At 51.3% G+C, this 26,515-nt stretch overlaps 1 protein-coding gene across 4 annotated transcripts in view; it reads left to right on the forward strand.

Annotated features, from left to right (window-relative positions):
- Positions 1-26,515, forward strand: part of HIVEP3 (HIVEP zinc finger 3) — a 410,805-nt gene that overhangs the window by 346,725 nt on the left and 37,565 nt on the right. For all 4 annotated transcript variants that reach the window (XM_037032649.1, XM_037032652.1, XM_037032653.1 and 1 more), the window contains 2 exons: positions 15,645-21,233; positions 23,915-24,060. In XM_037032649.1, coding sequence (XP_036888544.1) covers positions 16,149-21,233; positions 23,915-24,060 — 5,231 coding nt within the window. In that variant the 5' untranslated portion in view covers positions 15,645-16,148. The remainder of the gene's footprint in view (positions 1-15,644; positions 21,234-23,914; positions 24,061-26,515) is intronic.

The raw sequence follows: 26,515 nt of genomic DNA on the forward strand, positions 1-26,515 counted from the left end.
TCACAATCCCGCCATCACGTTCAAGGGCGAGCCTTTCAGAAAACCAGACCGAAGACCTCACGGCAAGCCCTGGCCCTGTTCATTGTTTCATCAGTATCCTTTTTTCTCTTCTTCTGTAGTGACGGACTTGTTAGCTGGGCGCATGCCACCCTCCCCTTTCTCTTTCCTGCTGACCAGGATGTGGGTGTGATGGCGGGGGATGGAAGCCAAATGCTGTAGATGACAGAAGAGTGAGATGGAAGACACCCACACCTGAAGCCACCATATCAGCCTGAGGCCACTGGCACTCAGACTGTTGCACGGGACGGAAATCAACTCCTGTCTTGTCTGAGCCACCCGTGCAGTCAGGTCCTCGTTACAGGAACTAGAACCTGTATCGTAATGCACACTGACTTCACGACATCGTCCTTCACTTGTAAGTATGAATGGACAACTGAGATCACCAAATGTTAGGAGAAAACCAATAGCAGAAAGAGAAGGCCTCAGATAGGAAAAAAGAAAATTTACTCTAAAGGAAACAGTTCAAATATACAAAACCCTAAAATAAATGATCATTATTACCTTCAACAATAATTGAGATTATTTCCTTTACTAGAATGAAGTTACTATGAAGATAGAGTAATCAGAGAAAAGAAAATAATTATTGCGAATTTAAAATATGGCTCCTGAGAAGAAGTATGCAGGTGAACTGAGTGATATAATAAATAAGGATGAAGACAGGTTGGGGCTCTAGACGTTGAAGCTAAGAATATATCCCGGAACGCAGAGTGAAACATCAAGGAGAAGAAAAACGAATGCCCATGGAGGGCAGGTCCAGGAGAGCCAGTGTCCACCCAGCAGCAGCCCACGGACGATGGCTGAGCGGGACAGAAACGGGTGGAAATACAGCAAAGGGCATTTTCCCTCAGTTGGAGAAACACACACCAATTTCAAAATTAAAAGAGCACACTCAAGTTAGGACAGGATTAGCACAAAGAAAATTTAGACCCGTTTCACTGAAATTTCCGAACGTTGAGTATGAAGAACAAAAAGCTTCCAGAGAGAGCTAAGACTGCCATCAGAATTTCTCATCAGTAACACGAGACGCCGGGGACAGTGGAGCAGCGCCTTCAAAAGGCTGCAGGACAATGATTCTGCAATAAGAATTCTATGTCCTCTGATGTTGAACGCAAAATAAAGGCTTTTCAGTGTAAGAATTCATGAAGTTTTTCACTCAGTCATCTATATTTTCTGGCAGAAAAAAAAACCCTCCGGGAGCTCCTTCTGTCATCAAAAAAAGGGAATCCGAGAAGCGGATGGTGTGGGATTCAAAAGGAAGTCGAAGAAGCCATAAACTCTTTGTCGGAAAATTGATTGGTTGACTTTTTTTCTTGTGACAAAATTTCAGTCCTGGGATTATATTTCTTTCTCTTCAGTCCATTCATACTCAGTAGTTCCATTCATACTGAGTAGGGAATAATATCTTCACAATCTTGTTTACTAGTGTCCATTTGTAGAGTTAACCTATACACTCTATAATTATAAAGGAAAATATAAACGTTATGAAATTGGACAATGCAAGAGTAATAATGTATAAGTAACAAAAAATTGAAGATGACTGGAAAAAGGAGGCAGAAAGAAGAGAATATACACAAATTTCCTTATTGTTCATAGCAGGAAGGGAACAGATGCTACTAAAGTTGACAGACCAGGAGAGACCAATTTCAGTATATTATTTGAAGATGTTAAAGGCTGCTAGAATAATCAAAAATATTAGACTATCAAAAATGGCGAGATGGAGTGGAAGTATGGGGAAAGAATAAATGCAAAAAACCCGTCAGCTTTATATCAGAGTCCGTACTGTAAGGGAATGAAGATGGTTTTGAATTCTGCGGGCTGGAACACAGTAGACTTTGGAGGTGAGCAATTTTGTAAGAGGTGGGCTCCACGACCCCACTCATGCCGTATCTCCTCGGCACTTGCTGCCACGCAAGTGCATGTGTCTCATGACTCCAGGCTTCGGATGCTTCGTGACTGCGGGAAGGCTTGTTCATTCATTCAGCAAATGTTTACGGGGAACTCACGCAGAGAAACAAGTCTGAAGCTGATTTGGTTCACGTCCTCAGCCTCCCCCCGCTGTGCTGTGCGCATCCAACCCTCTGACCCCACTGAGTTACCTGCCTTCCCGTGCACAGTGTTTCCCCAGCCTCGCCATGCCTTTGCCCACGTTAGTCCCCTTTTCTGCTTGGTGAAATCCCATTGGTCCTCCGGAGCCCAGGGCACCATTTCTGAAGTCTGCCCTATGAGCACTCGCTGCCCAGCAGCCTGCGCTGGGGACCGTTTCTATCATGGCCTCCACCACCTTTCATCACCCATTTCCATCAGTGTCTCTCTCCTTAGAGGATTTGTACTTTTCAAGGGAAAACTCCGTATCTTTTTTTAAATTAAGGAATAACACGTGTACAATTATGTGCACACAGCATAAGTATACACGTCATAAGTTGTATATACAACCCAAATACTTTTTATATATATACCCACATAATATGCATGGTTTTGATGTGCATTTCCCCAGTGAATAACATTTCTGTCCCCCCCAAAGCTCCCACCTTCCCCTTCTCAGTAAATACCTGCCTGCCCCACCAGAACAAATCGCTGTTCTGATTTCTAATACCATAAAATTAATTTGGCCTGTTCTTAAACTTCACTTAAGTAAAATCAAGTACGAACAGACTAATGTGCCTGAATTCTCTTATTATGTCTGTGAGATCCCTCCATATCTCTGTCTGTAGCGGTACCTTGTTCTTTTTATTACTATTTAATAATTCTTATATAAATATACCATAGTTTTATTTATCCATGCTATTTGTTGTTAGCATTTGGGCTGTTGCCTGCTTTTTGCTGTCATGAATGAAGCTACTGTGAGCATTTTTGTTTGTGGCTTTCGGCAGACATACCCATGTATTTCTGTAGAATGTGTACTTAGTTGGGGATCATAGGGTCGGTGAGTGTTTAGCTTTGAAGATTTTGCCAATCAGATGTCCAAATGCTTGGGCCTACCTTCCACCGACCACGCGCGAGCAGAGTTCCAGCTGCCCCACTTCCTTGCCAACGTTTGGTGTCATGGTGTCTGGGTCGTCTTTGCCACTCTGGTGACTGTGTGGTGGATTCGATTTGTATTTTCCTGGTGGGTCATAATGTTGAGTGCCTTTTCATTTGCTTATGGACCATGTATATCACATCTTTTTCAAAATGCTTATTCAAATCTTCTGTCATTTTTAAAAGTTGTGGTAAAATACACGTGATATGTAATTTACCATCTTAACCATTTCTAAGTTTAGTAGTGTTATTTTCACACTGTTCTGCAATGTGAATGAATTTCCAAAACTCCTTTCATCCTACAAAATGGAAAGTCTACACACATAAAATGACCATTGCCCTTTCCCCTCCCGCCGCCCCGGGCAACCACCGTTCTTTCTGTTGGTTGTGAGTTTGATTATTCTATGGGTATCTGTAACCGGAATCATATAGTGTTTGTCTTTCTGTGACTTGCTGATTTCACTTAGTATAATGTCCTACAGGTTGATCCCTATTGTAGAATGTGTCCTAGTTTTGTCCTTTCTTAAGGCCGGATAATATTCCATTGCATGTGTATTCCATGTTTGGTTTATTTATTCAGCTCCTCAATGAACATTTGGTTTGCTTCCACCTTTCTGGTTATTGTGATTAATGCCAGTAGGAGCACGGGAGTACAAATACCTCTTTGAGGCTCTGCTTTCCATTCTTTGGACTGTATGCCCAGAAGTAAAATTCCTGGATCACATGGTAATTCTGTGTTTAATTTTGTTAAGACGCCACCACACTGTTTCCCGCGGAGGCTGCACCATTTTGCATTCCCGCCAGCAGGGCGCCGCAGTTCCGATGTCTCCACGTTCTCACCAACACTTATTTGCCGGGGGTTGCTTTTGGTAGTAGCCATCCCAAAGCACAGGAGGGGGTGTCTCTCATGGTTTTGATTTGCATTTCCTTAATGAATCACGATGGTGAGCATCATTCCCAGCGTTTGCTGGCCATTTTCATATCTTCTCTGAACAAATGTCTATTCAAGTCCTCTTACCATTTTTCAACCTGGTTGTTTGGTTTTTGTTTTTGAGTTGTAGGAGTTCTTTTTATGTTTTGGATATTGACTCCTCACCACACATGCGACTTGCAAATATTTTTTCCTGTTCTGAAGGCTGCCTCTTTCCTCTGTTCCTCATGTCCTTTGATCCAGAGGACGGTGTTGCCTTTCGATGCAGTCGGGGTGTCTGTTCTTACTCTGGCACCTGTGCTTTTAGTGGCGGGTCTAAGCGATCAGTTGCTAAACCCAATGTCATGAAGCTTTTCTCCTGTGTTTTCTTCTCAGGGTTTCATAGGTCGGCTCTTATGTTTAGGTCTTCATCCATTATGCGTTAAGTGTGGCCAAAAGTTAATTAGGTTGTCTGCCTTTTTAAAATTCATTTTTAGGGATATTTAATATGCCAGATGAGCACTTCGTCAGATATGTACACAAATATCTTTTTCTAGGTCGTGGTTTGCTTTTCATTCTATTATTGGTATTTTCTGATACGCAGACTTTTTTATTTCAATAAAGCCCAATTTATCAATTCTTTCCTTTGTAGTTAGGTGATTATGCTTTTTGTGAACTGTATAAGAAATCTTTGGCCCTGGGTGGTGTAGCTCAGTGGATTGAGCGCAGGCCTGCGAACCAGAGGATCGCGGTTCGATTTCCAGTCAGGGCACATGCCTGGGTTGCAGGCCGGTTCCCTGCAGGCCAACTCCCAGCAGGGGACGCATGAAAGGCAACCATACATTGATGTTTCTCTCCCTCTCTCCTTCCCCTCTAAAGATAAATAAATAAATAAAATCTTTAAAAAAAATTATTACTAAAAAAAAAATCTTTGCTGGACCCACGCTCATGAAGCGATATTGCTGTGTTTTCTTCTAGAAGTTTTATTGTTTAATCTTTTATATTGAGGCCAATCTCCATTTCACGTTAATATTTGTATATGGTGTGAGGTAGAACCCTACTTCATTTTTTCCTTATGGATGTCTCATTGCTTCAGCACTACTTATTGAAAAGATGATAATTTCTCCACCAAATGGGGTAATGCCCTAATTATAAATCAGGTGACTATGTAGGTGGTGGTCTGTTTCCTTACTCTGTTGTTTCCATTGTTTTTTTGTTTTGTTTTGTTTTGTTTTATCTCTCCTTGTGTTGGTACTACATGGTCTACTTTACAGTAAGGTCTGTAATTGGTGTTTTCCCGTTATTGGCCTGGCATCGAGAAGGTCCACGTGGTGCTTGAAGACTGAGTGAGGTGAACTTCAAAGTGATCGTTGTAACTACTGTGCCGTCACGGCACAGTTATATCCACCCTGCCGCGTGGGTGAGCATGGCAGAGACTGCAGGCAATCCCTGCCTTTGTCATTGTTTACTTTTTTGAATACACTGTATATATCACCTAGTCTCCCTGGTCATTAGTCCTTATATAGTTTATTCTCTAGTGTGTGTGCGCATGTGTGCGTGTTACAGTGTGTTCTGTGTGTTTCTCCTTCATAGTAGACCGAGGAGCCTTGACTACCTAGGAAGCTTATAGGCAGGTATGCCTTTTGTACCATGGCCATTTGTGCAGAAACAAATGTCATCAAAGGGACTGATGAGAGAATAGGCCACTGTGACAAATGTGGAGTGCAGGTCTTTCTTAGGCGACATTGATGTGAGGCTGGCAGGATGCAAACGGCCAGGGACACGTCGCCTGGCCCTGTCCAACTCTCATTTCAGGCTTTGTTCTTTCCTAAACTCTTTCACCCACCCTAGACCATTTAAGATTAAGCAGGGTAAGTTCAGGGGCTTGCCAAGTTCTCCGGGGCGTCTGGAAGCTTTTTTTATTCTTTACTGCAACGAGGTAGAGATGATAAATGATGAGATGGGTAGGTGCATAGGTAACTAGATTCGTAACAATAGATAACTTAGTAGATCAGTAAACTACAAGTATCTGGGTTTCATCAGGTCCTTGTTGAGTTGAGACTACAGTCCCGAATCTCAGTTCATCTTCGTATCAATGGGGACAAGACATAAACACGATCAATACTTTTCTAGGTGAAAGAAAAAACAAAAGCTCTTAACAAGATCAACCACATAATGGGAAGGAAGGCTGCTAGGAACAAGGTTGGGCTACCCAAAGTGTTAGGACTGTGATTTAAACCTGGTCCTGTCTGCAAGGCTGGCGTGGCCCCTGCTACCCTGGGGCTCTGCACTGTGGAGGTCATCTGATGGCCCAGGTTCAGGTTCCTGCTCTGCCATTGCCAGCTGTGTGATTGTGCACTTCAATTTCCTCATCAGCAAAATGAGGATGATCATCATTCCTGCCTGATAGAGTTGTGTAAACACTAAGAACAGCCCCAACACATATTACAAGTTCGGTTGTTCAGACGAGATGCAGGACATTGGTTTGAACCATCTTTGCCTGAGTTGTCACAGCCACAAACAATCAGGGCTACATCTGGGCTTCCAAAGGTCTAGCCAGCATGGAGTTCTGGCTGCACTACTGCCTGGTCTTGACTGGGAAGCGTGTTCCTGCTTCCCTTGGGGGTGTCCATGGAAACCTTGTCCTCTCCGGGAATGTCAGTTCCACCTTAGGCCCTGGGCTCTTGGACAGGAAGACAAACACTAGCCAGATATAACTCATTTGGTATTGCCTAGCTCTCTCTTTGCTATGAATAGAATTTGCTTTTTGACCAGTGTGTAGAAATTCTAAGCCCTGGCTAGGTCTTAGGGTTGGGAAGGAGAAGAAGGAAAAGTAGGAAGGCAGAAACCACAGTCACCCAAGGGAAGTGATTTGAGAGCCTCCCAGACAGTGACTAATCCACCACTCACTGTCAGTGGGGAGAAGCATTTATCAAAAAACTCAGTTCTGAGCAGGGTCATGCCCAGTGATTTGTGCATGAGGAGACTGATGCAAGTGGAGATGGACATAGTTAACTGGGAAGACTTCCTGGAGGAGCTGGGCTGCTGGGAAGAAAGGCACAATCCTTCTTGGCCATCATGGCTAAGGTTAGCACTCTTGAGGGCTTGCTAGACAGTGGCTGGCACTTGGGTCCATATCTTACTTCTACCCTTTTCTTGTATCACCTGAAGCAATTAGCCTCACCTCTTTGAGTTTCAGTCTTTTCATCTGCAAAAAGGGCACATGTATGAGCATTAATATGTCAATGTTTAGTATAGTTTGGGCACATGGTAGGTGCTCATCTAAGCATTTTAAAAATATTTTCAGCCTGGCTGGTATTGCTCAGTGGATTGAGCGCAGGCCTGCAAACCAAAGGATTGCCAGTTCGATTCCCAGTCCAGGGCACATGCCTGGGTCGCTGGCTGGATCCCCAGTGTGGGGCATGTGAGAGGCAACCACACACTGATGTTTCTCTCCCTTTCTTTCTCACATCCTCTGCTGTCTAAAAAGAAATAAAATCTTTAAAAATATAGTATTTTCAGCATTTGACTCAGTGCTGGGTTCAGTGCCAGGCATTGCAAACCCAAAGTTGAATAAAGCCCAGTCTCTGCCCATTCCAGGAGACCGGTTTGCCAGGAAGGTGCTCATGAGCTGGGGAACCCACAGACCTGACCCACACCAGATATCTCGGGCTTCTAGGTGTTAGTGGCAAACTTCTTCCCAACACAGGCAATCCATCAGACCCCAGGGAGACCTATTTTCCATGAGTGAATCCAGGCTAGAGGATGTGAGGAGCTGGTCACCCCAGAAGCCTGACCCAGCCCAGGAGCACACCCCTGGCCACCACATGGGGCCATATGTTGCCTTCTACTTGCTTTCCGAAGATCAGAATTGACCCCAGCCGTTAGATCTGTTTGGTACAAGTTTTTGTTTGGGACTTTTTCTTCTCCTAGTGCCCACAAGGGAACACGTAGAAATCCCTGACTGTGCCCTGAACCCACCCTAGCAAAATGTGGGACCCACGCGAAGACATATGGGCTCAGGAGCCCCAAAGCCTGGGCTGAGGGGAAGGCAGAAAACAACACCCACTGTGGACACATTCTAGCCTTCTGTATTCTGCAAAGGTTGTGCCTCCCATCTAGACTAGAATCCCTTCCTTCCAAATCTGTCATCATTTCCCCCATCTTTCAAGGACCAGCTCAAATGCATCTTCCTCTGTGAAGCATTCCCTGACTCCTTTGTGGAATTAGCTTCCAGACTCCTCTCTCTGCCCGAATCCTAGGGAACAGTGATGTGTAAACACAGCGCGATCAGAGCATGTCAGTTAGAATTGATGTAAAAGTACAGGGCAGGCGAGGAGGCTGGGAAGGCTGATTATAATGGGGCTGAAATGCCATTAGTAGGATCTCCCTGCAGTGGGGAGCCGTTAGCGTTCTTAACAGAGGGAGAAGTCCAGGGAGGTTGGCTGTTGAAGAGATTTATCTTGCCACAGTAATGGTGGAGTGGAGTGGGGTGGAGTAAGGTGGGGGAAGGATGGGGACCTAGAGGTGAGGTGGGAGAATGTCATCCGTTTCTGCAAATGCCAGGCCGTAGAAAAGCAGACGTTGGATCTACATGGGGAATTTTGTGAAAATATAGATTCTGGGGCCCTTTCTCCACATAGTTGTTTTGGTGGATCTAGAATGGGGCTAGAACCTGTGCTTTCAGAAGACACCCCAGGGAATTCTGGTGGGGGGGGGTGGGCTATTCGGTAATGATGTTAGAACAACTGGCTAGCTATACTGGGGGAAAGTCACGCTTTATTTACCTGACTGCTCACACAAAGGCGAATGTCAGATGGAGTCAAGGTGGTGACTGAAAGGGGGCAACGGAATGGCATAGGAGTCGGGGGGGGGGGGAGCGGGAAAAGGAGGGAAGAAAATAAATAAACCATAAAGGAACTGGAAGAAAATTCGGTGACATACTAAAAAATAATCCTGGACATGAAACCTAAAAGTCATAAAGGGAAGATTGACTTTTTTGTTTCATTGACCACATAGAAATGAAAGTATTCTCTTCAGCAAAGTTAATACCTACTTATTACTAGTAATAAGTAAGTAGAAATATTTGCAGTTCACATACAGGGTGAGGCAAAAGTAGTTTTACAGTTGTTAATATAATACAGTAATTAATAAGTAATAGTACAAGAGTAACCTCTGTGTTTCACGGACTTACAATTATTAACCTGCTTTTGCCCCACCCTGTATAAAGGAGCAATATCCCCAATATCAAAGAGTTTGGTTAAACAAATAAGAAAAATTTAGTTCATTAGAAACATAAGCAAAAAACAATTGCCTCAATGAAATAATAAATATGCTCATGCAAAGTTCTAAGCCTCCATAGAGATCAAGAAATACAGATTTTTAAAAAATACTTCATTTATTTATTTTTAGAGAGAGGGGAAGGGAAGGGGAAAGAGTGGGAGAGAAACATCAATGTGTGGTTACCTCTTGAATGCCCCCTTCTGGGGATCTGGCCTGCAACCCAGGCATGTGCCCTGACTGGGAATTGAACCAGCAACCCTTTGCTTCACAAGCCCATGCTCAATCCACTGAGCTACACCAGCCAGGACCAAAATGCAGATTTTTAAACAATAAGATGCCACTGTGGTAGGCAGAATAATGGCCCCAAAGAGGTCCATGTTCTAATCCCTGAAACCTTGTGAATCTGTTGTCTTTCGTGACAAAAGGGACTCTGGCTGTGATGAGATTAAGGATCTGGACACGGGGAGGTTTTCCTGGATTATCCAGGAGAGCCCAACATAATCACCAGAGCTTTTATAAGTGAAAGAGGGAGGCAGTAAGGTCCAGGTTGGTGGTGTTTGCTGTGGGAAGGACTCGGCAGGCCCCTGCAGGCTTTGACGCTGGGGAGTACCACGAGCCCAGGACGCGGGCGGCCCCTAGAAGTTGGCAAGGTGAGGAAGTGGATTCACCCCTGGAGCCTCCGGAACGGTCAATGGCCCCACCTCGATTTTAGCCCAGTGAGACCCATTTCAGATTTCTGGCCCCTAGAAACACGTGATACTAAAATGTGCTGTTTTTTCCCACTAACTCTGTGGCAGTTTGTTCCAGCAGCAATGGGAAGCTACTACCGTGACTTCGTGTTAGCCAATAAAGACATTGGTTATATTCCGGGTAGAAAAGTAAAGTTTGGAGAAACAGCTCTCACGCAGAAATGGAGTGTGAATTTGTGCTTTTGGAGGAGCTCTGTGTCAGTAGCTATCAAACGCTTCATGGTACACTCCCTTTGGCCGAGTTTTTCCCCTTCTTGGAATTGACCTTGCAGATACACTCACACTAGTATGCAGAGGATGTTCTTTGTAGCATTTCCTGGGACAAAAAAAGCTGAAAACCACCTTTGTATGCTTCAATAAAGGACTGGCTGAATGTGAATGTGGCCCCTAATGGAATACTACCTGCCCCTAGGAAGAGCGGAGTGAACCTAGATTTCCACGCATGGGTTTAAAACAGCAAATAGGAGGTAGTTTCTTCAAAACACCTTAGGGTGTGGGAAGAACCCGGGACACTCACTGTAGCTTCTGTGAAGAAGGGCATGTCGGGGCAGGGGGTGCAGGACGTAGGACAATCTACAATGGCTTAAAATGCATTTTCGTTTTTTAAAAATGTAAAGAAGGAAAAAGCTCCACAGGATTGCTGTTCTGTAGCCAGTCTCTGGAACTTCTGGGCTAGACAAACCTGCTGGTCTGAACCAGGACTGCTGGAATGGGCACAGAGGAGACACGGGAAGCAGAAACAGCCAGACGTGTGGTACTTCTATCGTCTCCATTTTACAGGTGGGGAGGTGGGAGGTTAGAGAGGTTCCACAAATTTTCGTTCGGGAGGTGCGGAGCCAGGGTTCACACACGTTGCGAAGCTGCCTTTGCAGTTGCTGTGTGGTATTGCTGTGTGTGTGTGTGTGTGTGTGTGTTTGCACGCGCAGCCTTAGGGCTAGGATGCTTTTCACAGCAGGTCCTCATCTTGTTCCTCAGGCCTAAACCCTAGTCTGTGTCATTACCTGCAGCCTTCTGCACCAGGTTTCAGCTTTTAAAATGAGGAAGAATTCTTAATGTTTTTAAGATCAGTATGTTTTATTATCATCAGTCAAATTTTGACCAGATTTTAGCATATTAGCTTGCATGTAGGCATATGTTTGTGTGAGTGCATAACTAAATTACAAGCAAAGAATTTTATCAAGCCACACAAATTTGAAGTTTGATTGACTGAGTAGACCCTGGGCATCTGGCCCCTGTCCCCGTCTTGCCTCAGTCTATCTAACTTGGCTGGTGAGCCAAGCTTTCTAGTCTGGAGCCCAAGGCAGATCCAAGCTGGCCTCCTGCCCTGATGCGGGGAGCTGTCCTCCTGACAGAGCCCGCCTCCCATCTCCCCTCTGGCAGAGCCCCCCAGGGTACCCACTCTGGGCTATGGCTACGCTGTCCTGATGCCTAGGATGTGGAAGTTGCTTTCTTGTCTGATTTCAAAGCTTCAGGCCACCTCGCCTGGGCCCTGTTAGCTCTTCCATCTCTTCTAACTCCCCTGAGGCCTTTGTGGCTGCAGCCTCAGCACCCTGCTCTCTTTTCTGTTGGGCTGTCTTAACAGGTAGACCTGTGGAAGCGTCCAGTAGCGGGAGCTGAGTTGTCTGATGTTAGCTATCTGGCTCCTGAAGCTCAGATTTTCCTAAACCCTAAATCTGGCTCTTTAGGACAGAGTTTCCTCATGGTTCTAAGCTGGTTTCTGAGCCAGAGCTCTCAGGGCCGTGGCCTCGGTGGCAGACAGCATGGTCCCCATGGCCATTGTCCCACCACTGGCAGAGGACACCTATCGCCCTGTGGCCTGAGGCTCAGGCCCCTGCCGGCCCAGCAGGGAAACGCTCGACCTCTGACCTCATGTCACTGGTGGCTTTTACAGGCGCCCTCACCAATGCTCTGGAAAAACAGATTTTCCTCTGTTACTTCCAGTTCACATTAAATTTGACACATACCCACAGAAGGCAGAAAAGAAGACTTTTTTAGTGTGGTCAGTGATTAGAAACCGCCCTTCAAGAGGAGTTGAAGAGTTAAGTGAGAAAATGCTTATGCCAACCTGAATCGTAACCCACTCTAAGGCTGAGGCCCTCTTGGTTCCTGTAGTTTTGACCCACATCTGCACCCACGGTCCCAGCTGCCCGCCCCCCTTCCTCTTGTGTTCAGAACCTCAGACCTGTCGTGAGGTATAGAGCAGGGCAGCTGAGAGCACTGACCCAGGAGTCTTGGCCCTGGGCCAGTCATTTCCCCCGTGGCTCAGGCACCCTCCCTGCAGATCAGAGGGGTGGGCTATCTGCCTTCCAGGCTTCACTGACCCCATAACCTGGGGGGCAGTGGTACTGGTCGCACCTCTCTCAGAGCAGGCAGGCAGGGAGGCCCTCCCCAGGGAGCCCCAGGCCAGCTCACAGGTGTAGGTCGGATGCTGACCCTAGGCACGTGTGCTGGCCCAGTGAGTCACCTGATGACACAATAGTCTCCTGACTGCTTCCATCATCTACCCACTGCTCCCACCTGGCTTGGAAATTGCCCCAAATCCCAGTCACTGGAATGCATTTCCCAACCTGCCCCTGGGGAGCCTGCTGGCTCGGTGAAGGGACAACTGTGGACTGGACAATGTAGGGTCCTCCTTGACCAAGTGACCCCCACTCAGGCTGTTAATTTATCACCTAGTCACACGGCAGGGTCCCACCCATCCATCAGAATAAACAAAGCTTACTTCTAGCTAACATTTTAGGTGGGGAGGTGCTTGGACATCCTTGCATGAAAGGGTCAATAGAAATAGTGAGTATAGGTGACCCTTTATCATCCATGCACAGTACCTGCAGACCTGTCCCCTGGGACTCCCAGGCGCAGCCAGGCCCAGGAGTCCGAGACCAGCCTGGAGAACAGTGCTCTGTCCACACTACAGATGATGCCTGCCATGTCTGACTTTTAGGTGACTCAGCACTTCCACCCACCTTAGTTTGGATAATCAAGGCCCAGGTATAATGCCACTATAATGGACTACCCACCATTAGCCGAGCTCCCCATTTCTCCTGTCCAGCAGGCCTCCCTTGCTATTAACCCCCAGACACCTGCTGGCACCCCTCATTGGAGATGTAGCCGTGTCCCTGGGTCCCAGCCAGTGCTCCCACAGAGCAGAGAGCCACAGGCTGACACCATAGGCCGCCCAGTGTCAGGGAGGGCATTGATTCACTGGGGCAGGAGACGAACCCTGGCCAGAGGCATAGGACAGTCCAGCTCTATCACCATTGCTGTGCAACTTTTAGGCAAAATCACATCATCCTTCTAGGCCTCAGTCTCCTCATCTGCCAAGTGAGAGGATTGGCCTAGATAACCAATCTCTAAGAATCCATTAGGAGCCACGATGTAATTTCAGTCCTCATAGCAAGATCAAAAGTTTACACCCCATATCCAGAGTGAACGCTTGTGCCTGGTTTAGGTCCCAAGGTAAATATTGATTATAAGGGTAACCATTTGCCCCAGTTTGCCTGGGACAGCCCTGGTTTATTCCTGTTGTTCCTCCATAAGCCTGGTAATGCCTCTTTCACTCCTGAGCATGCCCCAGGTTGACTGATACCTTCCAAGGCCCCCCTACTGATGGTTATATGATGCAGTGAGGTTTCCCTGCCAAACCTACACTGGCCCTGCTTTGGGAGGACGCCTTCTCTGCCTGAGTCAAAGGAGGGCTTCAGTGGCTCAGACAACAGCCTTTGCTGAGTTGCGACCTTCTGTGGCAAACATTGGGCACTGCATTGGTGGGAGGAATTTCATTTGGAGACACAGGTGATTGCGTACACCATTCACTGCCCCTGCACCACGCGAGTAAGTTCTTCTCAAGCAGTCCTTTGCTTCCTGCAAGGATACTGAGATATTTCTTCATCTCTATCTTGTAAGGACTCTGTAATGGACCACATCTCTCTTTTCTCCTTGGCTGCTGGGAAGCTCAGATATAATTGGATAGCTGAGCTATAGGAGCACTGTGAGCCCTTACGATTGGTATTCCAGTGCTCTTTCCATCCCCCCAACCCTGCCTTCCTACAGTATTTACATTTTCCCATGTTCTTATTTGTTATTCTTATTTACACTTATATTTATTTATAGCTTGTCATTTTTTATAAATATTTATACAATTTTGCTATAGTTCTCTTGAATTTTTTGTAGAACAAAGATGAAAAGGAAATACAAAAGGAATAAATTTATAGTGTATAATGTTTAGCTAATAGGTTGAACCACCTGGCCCTCCATGGCATGTCATTACATCTGAGGCCCTGCCATTTGTGATACAATTATTTGAGTCTCACAGATTTGTCGACTTTCTCAACACCCTGTGAAAGTACAAAGAGCGAACCCTCCCTGTCTCTATCAGAAAATATCTGGTGAAAAGCAGGGCAAGGGCATGAAGGGAGCCCGACCTCAGGGTGCTGGGGGTGGAACATGCTTACGGAAGAGGGAAGAAAGCCAGGGAGGCACGGGGCACGCATTCAGGCCCTCGCCCAGGGGGCCATCACCTGCAAGTGGCTGGGGGGTGAACTCCAGACACAGGAACCTGGGTTTGGTGCCAGCCTTGCCTCTTAGGAACATGTAGACCACCTTCCTTAGCAGACTTCCTTTCCACTGTGGTCCTCAGTTTTCTCCACTGGAAAGAAAGGTGGCATGTTGAGACTGGAGCCCAGACTCTGTCTCAACCAGCTTTGAAATGCTGACTGTGCTGCTGGGGCAGGGGCCCTGAGAAGCACTTGGAGCCCAGGGAGCCTAGACTGCCTGACTTCCAGCTGGCCCCAGGAGGACGCACACACTTGGAGGTCCACCCAGGACATCTTTGCCCCTCAGCTTGGAAAGGACCGCCATTCTGAACCACTTCCAGGGTATCCCTGGGGCACTGACTGGGCAAGGAAAGGCCGCAAAACTGAGGAATCTGCCAGAATGAGCCTCCCAGCTCTTTCTTGACTGTGAGCTCCCCCAGACTAGGGCAGTGGCTTTAGCTTCACCATGAGACACGGCTGGAGAGGTGGGTCAGCAAAGGAGGAAGAGCCATGGGCAAGGCCCGTCCTAGACACCTTCAGAATCCAGGGCCTGAGAGAGCATGAGACCTGAGAATAGCCTACCCCTTGGAAAGTTCACTCTTGAACACCCCACCAGCACCTCCTCCTGCACCAGCCAGCCTTGTCCAGTGGCATCCATGTCCATTAGTGTGTTGGACCCCACTGTAGCCCCCAGGCACAGTTGAGGCAGGAATTGCTGTTATTCATTTTCTAGGTTAGGCAACTGATGCTCAGGGAGCTAAAACCCACTCAGAGATGCTCACAGAGCAGAGACTAGAGCCCGGGCCTCTTGTCCCTGACTGCTCCTGATACCCCACCCAGTTGCAGTGCCCAGAAGCACAGCTAGAACTGGAATCACCCAACAGCCCTGTGAATGTGGGTGAGGGATGGATGGGCAGCGCCCAGATGTGCGGAGCCAGGGCTGTGGGTTCTGCTTGTGTCTCTCTGGTTAAACTTTTAGGGACCTTGCTGGCTTTCGCTGAGCCAGAGATGCCCGGGCTGTGGACCAGTCACAGTAACTCTCTCTTCTCTTGTCTGTGTGTGTGTTTCTGTGTGTGTGTGTTTGTCACATAGAAGAGCGTGAACGCCCCTCCACGGCTGTTGATCTCCAACACGGAGCCACCGGCGGCATCCAGCGTGGCTCCTCTTGTGCCGGAACCAGGGATGACTGGGCCACGCACGCAAACGTCTCTGGCCTTCAGCAGTTCACATAGCACACCGGGGACTCATGGGGAGCCACTTGTCACTGCCAACTGAGACAACACGATGGCAACACTGACGTCCTTCATGACGTTTCCGAGACAGACATTCAGGCAGAAAGTGCTGGCGCATTTTCTGTCTGCAAAGTAAAGGGCCATGCCTCACCGAAGTGACTAGCTCAAGCCCTGATGACTTGCTCTGAGTCCACTCACAGCCAGTGACACTTGCAAAAAACTCCCAAAGCCGTCTCGGGTTTGGCTTCCTCCGCTCTTGACCCATGTGGCCAAAGCCAGACGCCTTCTCGGGACACTTGGATTACCCATAAATGCAGCCCTCCCTGACCCTCCCTGAATAGCATCTGAAGTCTCTGTGGAGGTCATGGATCCTGAACAAAGTGTCAAGGGCACCAAGAAGGCTGAGGGAAGTCCCCGGAAGCGGCTCACCAAAGGAGAGGCTGTTCAGACCAGTGTTTCAGCCAGTGCGCCATACCCAGGCAGCACAGTGTCTGCCCCCGAAGGCCCCGTGCAAGAGCTCCTAGCCCCACAGCCCTTCCCAGGCCCCTCGCCGGTTCTTAGGGAAGGCTCTCAGGAGAAAGCGGGCCAGCAGCAGAAGCCCTCCAAGAGGCCCTCCATCGAAGCCTCCGTCCACATCTCGCAGCTTCCGCAGCACCCTCTGACACCAGCATTCATGTCACCTGGCAAACCTGAGCACCTCCTGGAGGGGTCCACGTGGCAGCTGGTCGACCCCATGAGACCTGGACCCTCGAGCTCCTTCCTGAGCCCTGGGCTCCATCCTCAGGGCCAGCTCCTCCCTCCCCATGCTTCCATCATCCCCCCGGAGGACCTGCCTGGCATCCCCAAAGTCTTTGTGCCCCGTCCCTCCCAGGGTCCCTTGAAGCCCACGGAAGAGGCACACAAGAAGGAGAGGAAACCCCAGAAACCGGGCAAGTACATCTGCCAGTACTGCAGCCGGCCCTGCGCCAAGCCCAGCGTGCTCCAGAAACACATTCGCTCCCACACGGGTGAGAGGCCCTATCCCTGCGGCCCCTGTGGCTTCTCCTTCAAGACCAAGAGTAACCTCTACAAGCACAGGAAGTCCCACGCCCACCGCATCAAAGCTGGCCTGGCCTCGGGAGTGGGCAGCGAGATGTACCCCCCGGGGCTGGAGATGGAGAGGATCCCGGGGGAAGAGTTTGAGGAGCCCACCGAGGGAGAAAGCACCGATTCGGAGGAGGAAACGGGTACCACGCCTGCTCACCACGCAGAGCTCTCCCCTAGGCCGAAGCACCCCCTCCTGTCCCGCGGGCTGTACAGCTCTGGGAGCCAGGGCTCCAGCCATGAGCGCTGTTCCTTATCCCAGTCCAGCTCAGCCCAGTCGCTCGAGGACCCCACTCCATTCGCGGAACCCTCGTCCGAGCACCCCCTGAGCCATAAACCGGAAGACACCCACACCATAAAGCAGAAGTTGGCCCTCCGCTTGAGTGAGAGGAAAAAGGTGATCGATGAGCAGGCGTTTCTGAGCCCCGGCAGCAAAGGCAGCACGGAATCCGGGTATTTCTCCCGCTCGGAGAGCGCGGAGCAGCAGGTCAGCCCCCCGAACACCAACGCCAGGTCCTACACAGAGATCATCTTCGGCAAGTGCGGGCGCATCGGGCAGCGGGCCACCATGCTGGCGGCCACCTCCACCCAGCCGCTCCTGCCTCTGTCCACCGAAGACAAGCCCAGCCTGGTGCCTTTGTCTGTGCCCCGGACGCAGGTCATCGAGCACATCACCAAGCTCATCACCATCAACGAGGCCGTGGTGGACACCAGCGAGATAGACAGCGTGAAGCCCAGGAGGAGCTCGCTGTCGCGGCGCAGCAGCATGGAGTCGCCCAAATCCAGCCTCTACCGGGAGCCCCTGCCGTCCCACAGCGAGAAAACCAAGCCGGAACAATCACTGCTGAGCCTGCAGCACCCGCCCAGCACCACCCCCCCTGTGCCTCTGCTGAGAAGCCACTCAATGCCTTCTGCACCCTGCACCCTCACTACCCCCCACCACACTTTCCGCGGTAGCTACTCCTTTGACGACCACGTCGCCGACTCGGAAGCCCTGAGCCGAAGCAGCCAAGTGTTTACCTCCCACCCCCGGATGCTCAAGCGCCAGCCGGCCATTGAACTACCTTTGGGAGGGGAGTTCAGTTCCGAGGAGGCAGGGCCAAGTAGCAAGGACACAGCCCCCAAACCCGCAGAGGAGCCAGAACCCAAGGAAAGCGAACTCACCAAAAAGACCAAGAAGGGCTTGAAAACAAAAGGGGTAATCTATGAATGTAACATCTGTGGTGCTCGGTACAAGAAGAAGGACAACTACGAAGCCCACAAGAAATACTATTGCTCAGAGCTTCAGATCACAAAGCCCGTCTCTGCAGGTGCTCACGTGGCTCTGGAAGCCGAGAGGAGTCAGGCCGAGCACGAGCCCTGGTCCCAAATGATGCACTATAAACTGGGGACCACCTTGGAGCTCACTCCGCTGAGGAAGAGGAGGAAAGAGAAGAGCCTCGGGGACGAGGAGGAGCCACCTGCCTTTGAGTCGACAAAAACTCAGTTTGGCAGCCCCAGGCCGTCCGAAGCTGCTCGGAGTGTTCCCCCAGAGGCCACCAAGTCACCAGCAGAACCAAGTAAATCAGCGCCCTCCCTGGAGGGACCCTCAGGCTTCCGGCCGAGGACACCCAAGCCAGGGTCCGGTTCAGAATCAGGAAAGGAGAGGAGAGCAATGTCCAAAGAAATTTCTGTCATCCAGCACACCAGCTCCTTCGAGAAGTCAGATTCTCTGGAGCAGCCCAGCGGCTTGGAAGGGGAAGACAAGTCTCCGGCCCCCGCCCCGTTCTCATCACCCCCACCCACCCCGCGTGGACGCCCGGGGCACTCCCTGCAGCCCAAGCTGGTCCGCCAGCCCAACATTCAGGTTCCTGAGATCCTGGTGACCGAGGAGCCCGACCGGCAGGACACAGAGCCAGAGCCGCCCCCGAAGGAGCCCGAGAAGACAGAGGCGTTCCAGTGGCCCCAGCGCAGCCAGACTCTGGCCCAGCTCCCGGCTGAGAAGCTGCCACCCAAGAAGAAGAGACTGCGCCTGGCGGAGATGGCCCCGTCGTCAGGGGAGTCCAGCTTCGAGTCCTCTGTGCCTCTGTCCCGCAGCCCAAGCCAGGAGAGCAGTGTCTCTCTGAGCGGGTCCAGCCGCTCCGCCTCCTTTGAGAGGGACGACCACGGAAAAGCGGAGGCCCCCGGGCCCTCATCCGATTCGCGCTCCAAACCCTCGGGCACGCACATGCTGACCGTCCCCAGCCACCACCCACACACCCGGGAGATGCGGAGGTCAGCCTCAGAGCAGAGCCCCAACGTCTCCCACTCTGCCCACATGACGGAGAGGCGCAGCAAATCGTTCGACTACGGCAGCTTGTCCCTGGCGGGCCCTGTTGTCCCAGTGCCAGTGGCTCCCGCAGCCCCAGCAGCCCCAGCAGCCCCCGCAGCCCCCCCAGAGAGAAGAAAATGCTTTTTGGTGAGACAGGCCTCTCTGAGCAGGTTTCCAGAAACAGAGCCTGAGGCCGCCCCCACGGGAAGGCAGGAGAGTGAGGAACCAAAGCCCTCATCCAGTAAAACTTCGGCCAAAAGCTCACTGCCCCAGATTTCCTCAGCAGCCACCTCACACACTGGGCACACGGGAGGCAAGAGCCAGGTGCAGGACAGACCACCGCTGGGGTCCACTCCGCCCTACACAGAAGCACTGCAGGTGTTCCACCACCCCGATGCCCAGCTCCCCTTGCATGAGAAACCGTGCCTGCCCCCGCCCGTCTCCCTTTTCTCCTTCCAGCACCTCCTGCAGCATGAGCCTGGGCAGTCTTCAGATTTCTTCTCCACCCAGGCCATGTCCAGCCTCCTCTCCTCACCGTACTCCATGCCCCCCATTCCTCCCTCTTTATTTCAATCCCCACCACTTCCTCTCCAACCTACTGTTTTGCACCCAGGCCAGCTCCACCTGCCCCAGCTCATGCCTCACCCAGCCACCATCCCCTTCCGGCAGCCCCCTTCATTTCTCCCCATGCCGTACCCACCCTCCTCAGCACTCTCTTCTGGGTTTTACCTGCCTCTGCAATCCCAGTTTGCCCTTCAGCTACCTGGCCAGGTGGAAGGCCGTCTGCCACAGATCAAAACCAGCCCGGCCCCACTGGCCACAGGAACTGCTGGCCTCTCCCCTAGCCCAGAGTACAGCAGTGACATCCAGCTGCCACCTGTGGCTCCCACAGCCAGCTCCTCGGCACCCACGTCAGCCCCCCCGCTGGCCCTGCCCACCTGTCCAGATACCATGGTGTCTCTGGTTGTGCCAGTCCGAATCCAGACCGACATGCCCTCCTATGGGAGCGCCATGTACACCACCCTGTCCCAGATTCTGGTCACCCAGTCCCAAGGCAGCTCAGTGACTGTAGCTCTCCCCAAGTTTGAGGAGCCCTCAGGCCCAGGGACGGCAGTGTGTGGGGCAGACGTGTGCGAGGCTGGGCCTGGACCGACCAGGGTAAGCGAGGAGCTGAGCAGAGGCTTCCAGACTCCATACCTGCGAGTGCCCGTGACAGAACCGGACAGAAAAGGCACTCCCCTGTCCTCAGAGAGTGTCTTGAGCCTGGAGGGGAGTTCATCGACAGTGGGGGGAAGCAAACGTGTGCTTTCACCGGCTGGCAGCCTTGAACTCACCATGGAAACCCAGCAGCAAAAACGGGTGAAGGAAGAGGAGGCTTCCAAGGCAGATGAAAAACTAGAACTGGTAAAACCGTGCAGCGTGGTGCTTACCAGCCCTGAGGATGGCAAGAGGCCAGAGAAACCCCCCTTGGGCGGCCAGGGCCAGGGCAGGAGGGAGCCAGAGCCACTGTCCAGCCTGCCCACAGACCCATCTGATTCAAAGGAAACTCCGTCCCTTCCTCACCCCACACGACCCCACGTGACAGCTCCGGACTCAGAGGCTTTGAGAGAGCATGCGCAGCCATCTGGCAAACCTCACCGGAGAGGGCTGCCCCCTCTGAGTGGGAAGAAAGAAGATTCCAAGGAACAACCTGACCTCCCTTCGCTGGCACCTCCCAGCTCCCAGCTTCCTCTGTCAGAAACGCCCCCCCAACCAGCCAAGTCTCAAGAAGGTACGGACTCAAAGAAGGTACTGCAGTTCCCCAGCCTCCACACAACCACTAATGTCAGTTGGTGCTATTTAAACTACATTAAGCCAAATCACATCCAGCACGCAGATAGGAGGTCCTCTGTTTACGCTGGTTGGTGCATAAGTTTGTACAACCCCAACCTTCCAGGGGTTCCCACTAAAGCTGCTTTGTCCCTCCTGAGGTCTAAGCAGAAGGTGAGCAAAGAGACATACACCACGGCCACGGCTCCGCATCCTGAGACGGGACGGCTCGTGCCATCCAGCTCCCGCAAGCCCCGCATGGCAGAGGTACGTCCAGTCTTATTTTTCGTCTCCCCGCTGATTTTTTAAAAAGCCTTTGCTGAGCTTTTAAAGCCACAGTCTCCTCAGGTTCCATCCACAAAACTAGAGCCAGATGAGTGGGCAGATTTCCTCTCTGTCGGCTGGATTGGTCACCTTGCTGGGAAACATTGATTGGTTTCCTTTGTCAGTGTGTCCCTCCCACCATTGGAATAGATACATTTCAGTAAAATGAGCTTTAAAGGGATCCTGCTTTTTCATTAGCTGCTATTGTAAAATCAAAGACATACCCTTACCTTAGCAAGGAAAAACAAAAGACAAAAAAAGTCTCCAAAGGCCTGTTTGGAAAACTTGGCCTACAGCAATGTTAGAACTTTATACCACTCCATCGTACAATTCTCCCTGTCCTGTTAGTCTTTTCCTACTTTCCTTCTTACACCTGCTGTTTCCGTTCTCTGGTACCACTGGAAACCTCACTTCCAGGGATTGTTTTCTGTGAGTAGGACAGCTGATAGAGCTGGGCTGCACTATCCCTCTTTACCAGTAGGTGGCAATATCACTCACAGTGTGACCACAGTGCCGTGTGTAGCACCTGGCTCACACCTGACTAAAGGCTCACATTCTCTTCCGTTGCCTCTGCCCCAAGGCTGCATCAGGGACTATATAAAATCAACAAGTCCCTGAAGGTTCAGGAAGTTTGAAATTTGGAAAATGACACCCCCATACCCTGAGAAGGCCAGCCTGAGGATTCAGGCCATGATGTGTGATGCTGACTTAGCATTAATGGACTCACAACTGGTCAGTTGGTTGAGCAGCCTCACTATGCTTGGCCCTTGAATCCAAACAACGTTCATCCCCACCTGGGGCCCGGGGAAGGGCGGGACCACCACCATTCTTCAGGTGAGGGAACTGAGAATCAGAGGGTGAGGGAAGGCAAGGTCCCACGGCAAACATTTGGCAAACCCAGACCTGTCTGACTCCAGAAACTCTATTTTTCTTCTTTTAATCATGTAAGGAAAGAAAACCTTAAAGTAATCCTTCAGACTAGGTGCCTGGACCGAATCAGGCATGAGTCTCCGAAACTGAATGCGCACCATGGACAAATGAACAAAACTGTTCTCTGACTTTCCTCTAGTCGTGTCCTCCTCTATCGCTGAGCGAATTCTGTGCGTCGAGCCTGTCCTTAGCTCAGCGGGATACTCTTCGCAGAACTGGTTCCCAAATTTTTTCTGTAAATGTTCTCGCCAGTCTGCTGACATCCCTGAACGAGGTTTCCATTTCTGCAATAAGCAGCATGACTGGTTTACTCTCCGGTGTGTCTGACAGGCTACCGATCCTCCCCAGGTGCTGTCGTGGTTATGTTCGTACTTAGAGCTACCTGTGCACCTAACGTGGCGCATGGGTACCATGCTACCCTTTACTTTTACCCCACAACCACCTGGTGCCCCGTGGCCACTCTGTGACTGAGAAGGCAAAGGACACTGACGTTGGGTAGTTTGCACCTGACTGCACAGTAAGCGGCAGAGCCTGGGTTCAAACTGGCTCGCACTCAGAGCCCTCCCGGATGATCTGAACTGCCTCTCCGCTGCAATGACTGCATACTTCAAAGGCCATGCAATAAAAAGAAAGAGTTAAGTTGGCTTCATTGGGTTTGGCAGTCATCGTTTTGAAATTTGAAATTCTTAAAATGAGCTGACACCCGCAAACTTTTTCTTGGAATGATGCCAGCTGGCTCCCCGGCCTGTTCCATACCAGCACACAAGTGGCCTGTGGGGTGCTGGAACCCAGGTTCCCTGATTCTCAACCAGTGACCTTGCCGCTCAGCCCCCACACCTCCTGGTCAGGGCAGGTGTGGTGGCGGGCACAGGGGACTGCAGTTCTTAGACTGTCCCAGCACCAGGACACACAGTTGTTTCTCCTGCTGGCCGTGAGCAGTGCAGTGTCTCGTGACCTTTGTGACAGTGGCATGAAGTCGAATGAGAATCTCGTTCCCAGCACTGCTGGCTCCAGCCACTAGCCCAGTGTCGTGCTCTCTATTCATGGGTGCGCCCACCCCCTGCTGCCCTCAGGGGGTCTAAAAGACACGCTCTCATGGAGCCAGCTCTCCCCACTGAGGCCTGTGAAGAGAATAGGTTCCCTCAGACAAACAGCCCAGAGCTTGTGCACCCTCAGGGCCACGCCCATCGGTGGGCCTGGCTCTGGGAGGTCCCATTGGTTGGGGCTCTCAGGAAGCCTGCGCTCTGCTCCCAGCAATGCCCTTAACCTACTGGGCGACCTTGACTCTCTGATCTGTAAGACAGAATTGGACGAGTTAATCTCCACAGGCGGAGTCTTGTTTTGGGCACTGGCCTGACCCAGGAGACCAAGATGCGGACCTGTCCCCAGCAGCTCCCTGACTAGTGCAGAAGAAAGAGCAAACACAGCTCTTGTGGGAAGGCCCCGTCTTCCCCTGCAAAAGCCCTGGTCCGGGTCCCAGTTTTGACACCAACTAACCATGTGTCTTTGAATAGGGACCATTACCTCTCAGGGGGGTCAGCTTCCTTTTTTCTGTAGAGTAGGATCACAGCACCTCTCCAATCGTGGAGATGAAGTGAGCCACGATTGAATGTAAGCATGTAATGCCATCGAAGGCTTCCTTCCCTGACTGCCATGTAACCAGCAATGATTTTGTCCTTCCTGCGGTGGGCCAGGTTCACCTCCCTTCACTGGTTTCCCCGGAAGGCCAGAAAGATATAGCTAGAGCGGAGAAGGAAGAAGAGAAGCGAGGGAAACCTGAGGAGGACACTCCTGCCTCCAAGAGAGGGGAGCCGACGAGGATCAAAATCTTCGAAGGAGGGTAAGAATCCTGTTCGGTTTGCAATGTCTGCTTCCTGTGGAGGAAGAGCTCGTGCCCGGCCAGTGTGCCGAGGTGGGCCCATCTGTGTTCAGCGGTGGTGAGCGTCTCAGGGGGCACGGCCATGCCCGGGGACCTGGGGTTCCAGCTGTGCCTTCCAGCAGACGCCACCATTGTGGGACACACAGGCCACCTCTGTTTCAGAACGTGCGGCTTCGTGATGGGGGCGGGGACCCCGGGAGCTGTGGACGGGCTGGTCTGGGACTTCATCCAGCCCCTCACCACTCAGGTGCTGGAGGTTTCCTGTCCTGCACTGGGCTCGATAGCGAGTCCCCCAGGCTCTCTCCAGACCTCCGTTTACCTTGGTGTGTACTCCCAAAAAGTCACCTCTGTCTGCCCATGCAGCCACCTCGGCATGCCTGCTGTCCCACAGGGCACTCATACTCTGCCCACTGGGCCGTAGGCAGGGCCAACAGCCCAGTTGGCATGGCCAGCTGTTCACAACTGTCTCCGTGCTGAGTGGCCCGGGCCCAGGGCTAGTTTGGGCAGTAAATACTTACTGGACTCTCATCCCTGGATTTCCACCTCCGTGCTTGTCTTTGGGAACCTAACCACGTAAACGTCTCAGACCTCACAACGGTGGGCCCTCCGGGCTCCAGGGGGTGCCTTGTTTCAGGTTCGCTTTGTGAAAGTTTCGTGCAAGCTGTGTTCTGTGTGGCCCTGTGTTTGCTGCCAGGGACATCGGTGTCAGGTCCCGTGGTGTCTGTCTCAGGGTCCTGTGTCTGTGTCCCCAGTGTTATCATCGCAGCCTCTGTCCTTCCCTGTCCTGAAGGACAGCAGCACGAATCGACCGCCCAAGGATGGCAGTCCCCATCCGCACGAGCCGCCCCTGGGCCTGCAGCCCCTGTGGGTGCCCACCTCACACCATCAAAGCAGGCGGTGCCGGGCTCCCCTGTAAGGGTGGGGGGAGCAGGAGCCGCCACACTGCCCGAGGCCACCTGTAGGCCCCCTCCAGTGGGCCCCTCCTGTGGCCCTGAGCAGCAAGGACTGCCCAGAAAAGGGGTGTTTGGAAATGAAACTTAGGGAGTTGGGTGTTCTCCGTGAGGGGGGGGGAGTCGGGGATGGCAAACAGCCTGCAGTGGTAGGAGCGCTGCCCCCTGGGGGAGAAGCCGCCTGCCCAGAGTTCCAGTAGCAGCTCCGTTGAGAAACAGTGGACTGCAGGGTTTTCCAAATACTGCCTGAACCTCTTTGCCTGTGGAAATGGGCCGATTTCCTCCTCTCTATTTGGTTAGAGCGCCCTCGTGTGCCCCTGTGTCCCCATATCATCAGGTCCTTTAAAGGTCATGTAAGAATTCACCAGTCGGTACATCTGGACTTGCCTTCTTCCCTCCTGCTTCAGACTGTCCCTGGGGCCCAGGGGGTGCTGATGGGCGTGATGAGGTTTGCTTCTGCCCTGAGAGGAAACAGCCTCCAAACGTCTGGTTCCTGGGCGGCTCCCTGCTGCCTTGTTTCCCAGGAAGCCTGGGCTCCGAGAAAGGGCAGCTGGCGGGAGCCTCTCCCATCCTGGCTGGCTCACAGCTCCAGCTACTGGCTGGAGTCTTGGCCACATGGTCTGCCTTCAGCTGAAAGGTGAAAGGTTACACCTGAGTCCCCTTCTCCTCTTCCTACATCCCGGCACTGGTCGCCACCCCTCTTACCCCATGCTAGCCCTATCCAGGTTGTCACTTAGTCCCACCTGCTGTGTTTTAGAATCTCCCTCTCTTTCAAGTCATCAGTCTGTGCCCTTTGAGAGCAGCTCTCTCGCTCACCTCTGTCCCACTCAGACTGGCCACACCCTCCCTCTCCAGCGGTTTCCTCACCTGCAGAAGGGGTAAACCACACATCATGTAGACCATCGGAGAACACTGTTTAACTCGTGAAAAGACTGGAGATCGTGGGCACTGGGGAATCTTACCACTGTGACATCTGTCTTTCCTATCTCCCTCCAGGAAAACTCACTCTGTTCTGTCCACTGTGAAAAAGACCCTTCCACTCTCGACTGGCCACACCCGGTTTGAGCACTTTGTGGGAGTATCACTGGTCAACCCTCTGCTCCCATAGCCCCACTGTTCTGTCTGGGCCCCAGTGCGCCTCCCACGCCCGCGTCCAGTGACCCCTTTGCATTTATGGTTCACTCGGGGCTGGTATCACCCCCAGGAGTGTTTGGGAAGGTGGGGTGAGAGTTTTTGTAGTTACCGCATCATGAGGGGCATGTCTGTGATTTCATGGACGGGGCCGGGCATACAGCCATCCATACGACGCACCACAGAACCATCTGCTGCCCCCCGTCACGTGCCAGAGGTGCCCCGCACTCAGAAACACACAATAAATCCTCCGGTCATGCCCATCTGAGTCACCAGTGTTCCACCTTAGGCTCATTTATTCCTTTTTCCTTTCTTGCTTTTTTTTTTTAACACGG

The sequence above is a fragment of the Sturnira hondurensis genome, unplaced genomic scaffold, assembly GCF_014824575.4.
Source record: "Sturnira hondurensis isolate 20B ecotype Veracruz unplaced genomic scaffold, ASM1482457v3 Scaffold0021490, whole genome shotgun sequence".
Taxonomy (NCBI): domain Eukaryota; kingdom Metazoa; phylum Chordata; class Mammalia; order Chiroptera; family Phyllostomidae; genus Sturnira; species Sturnira hondurensis.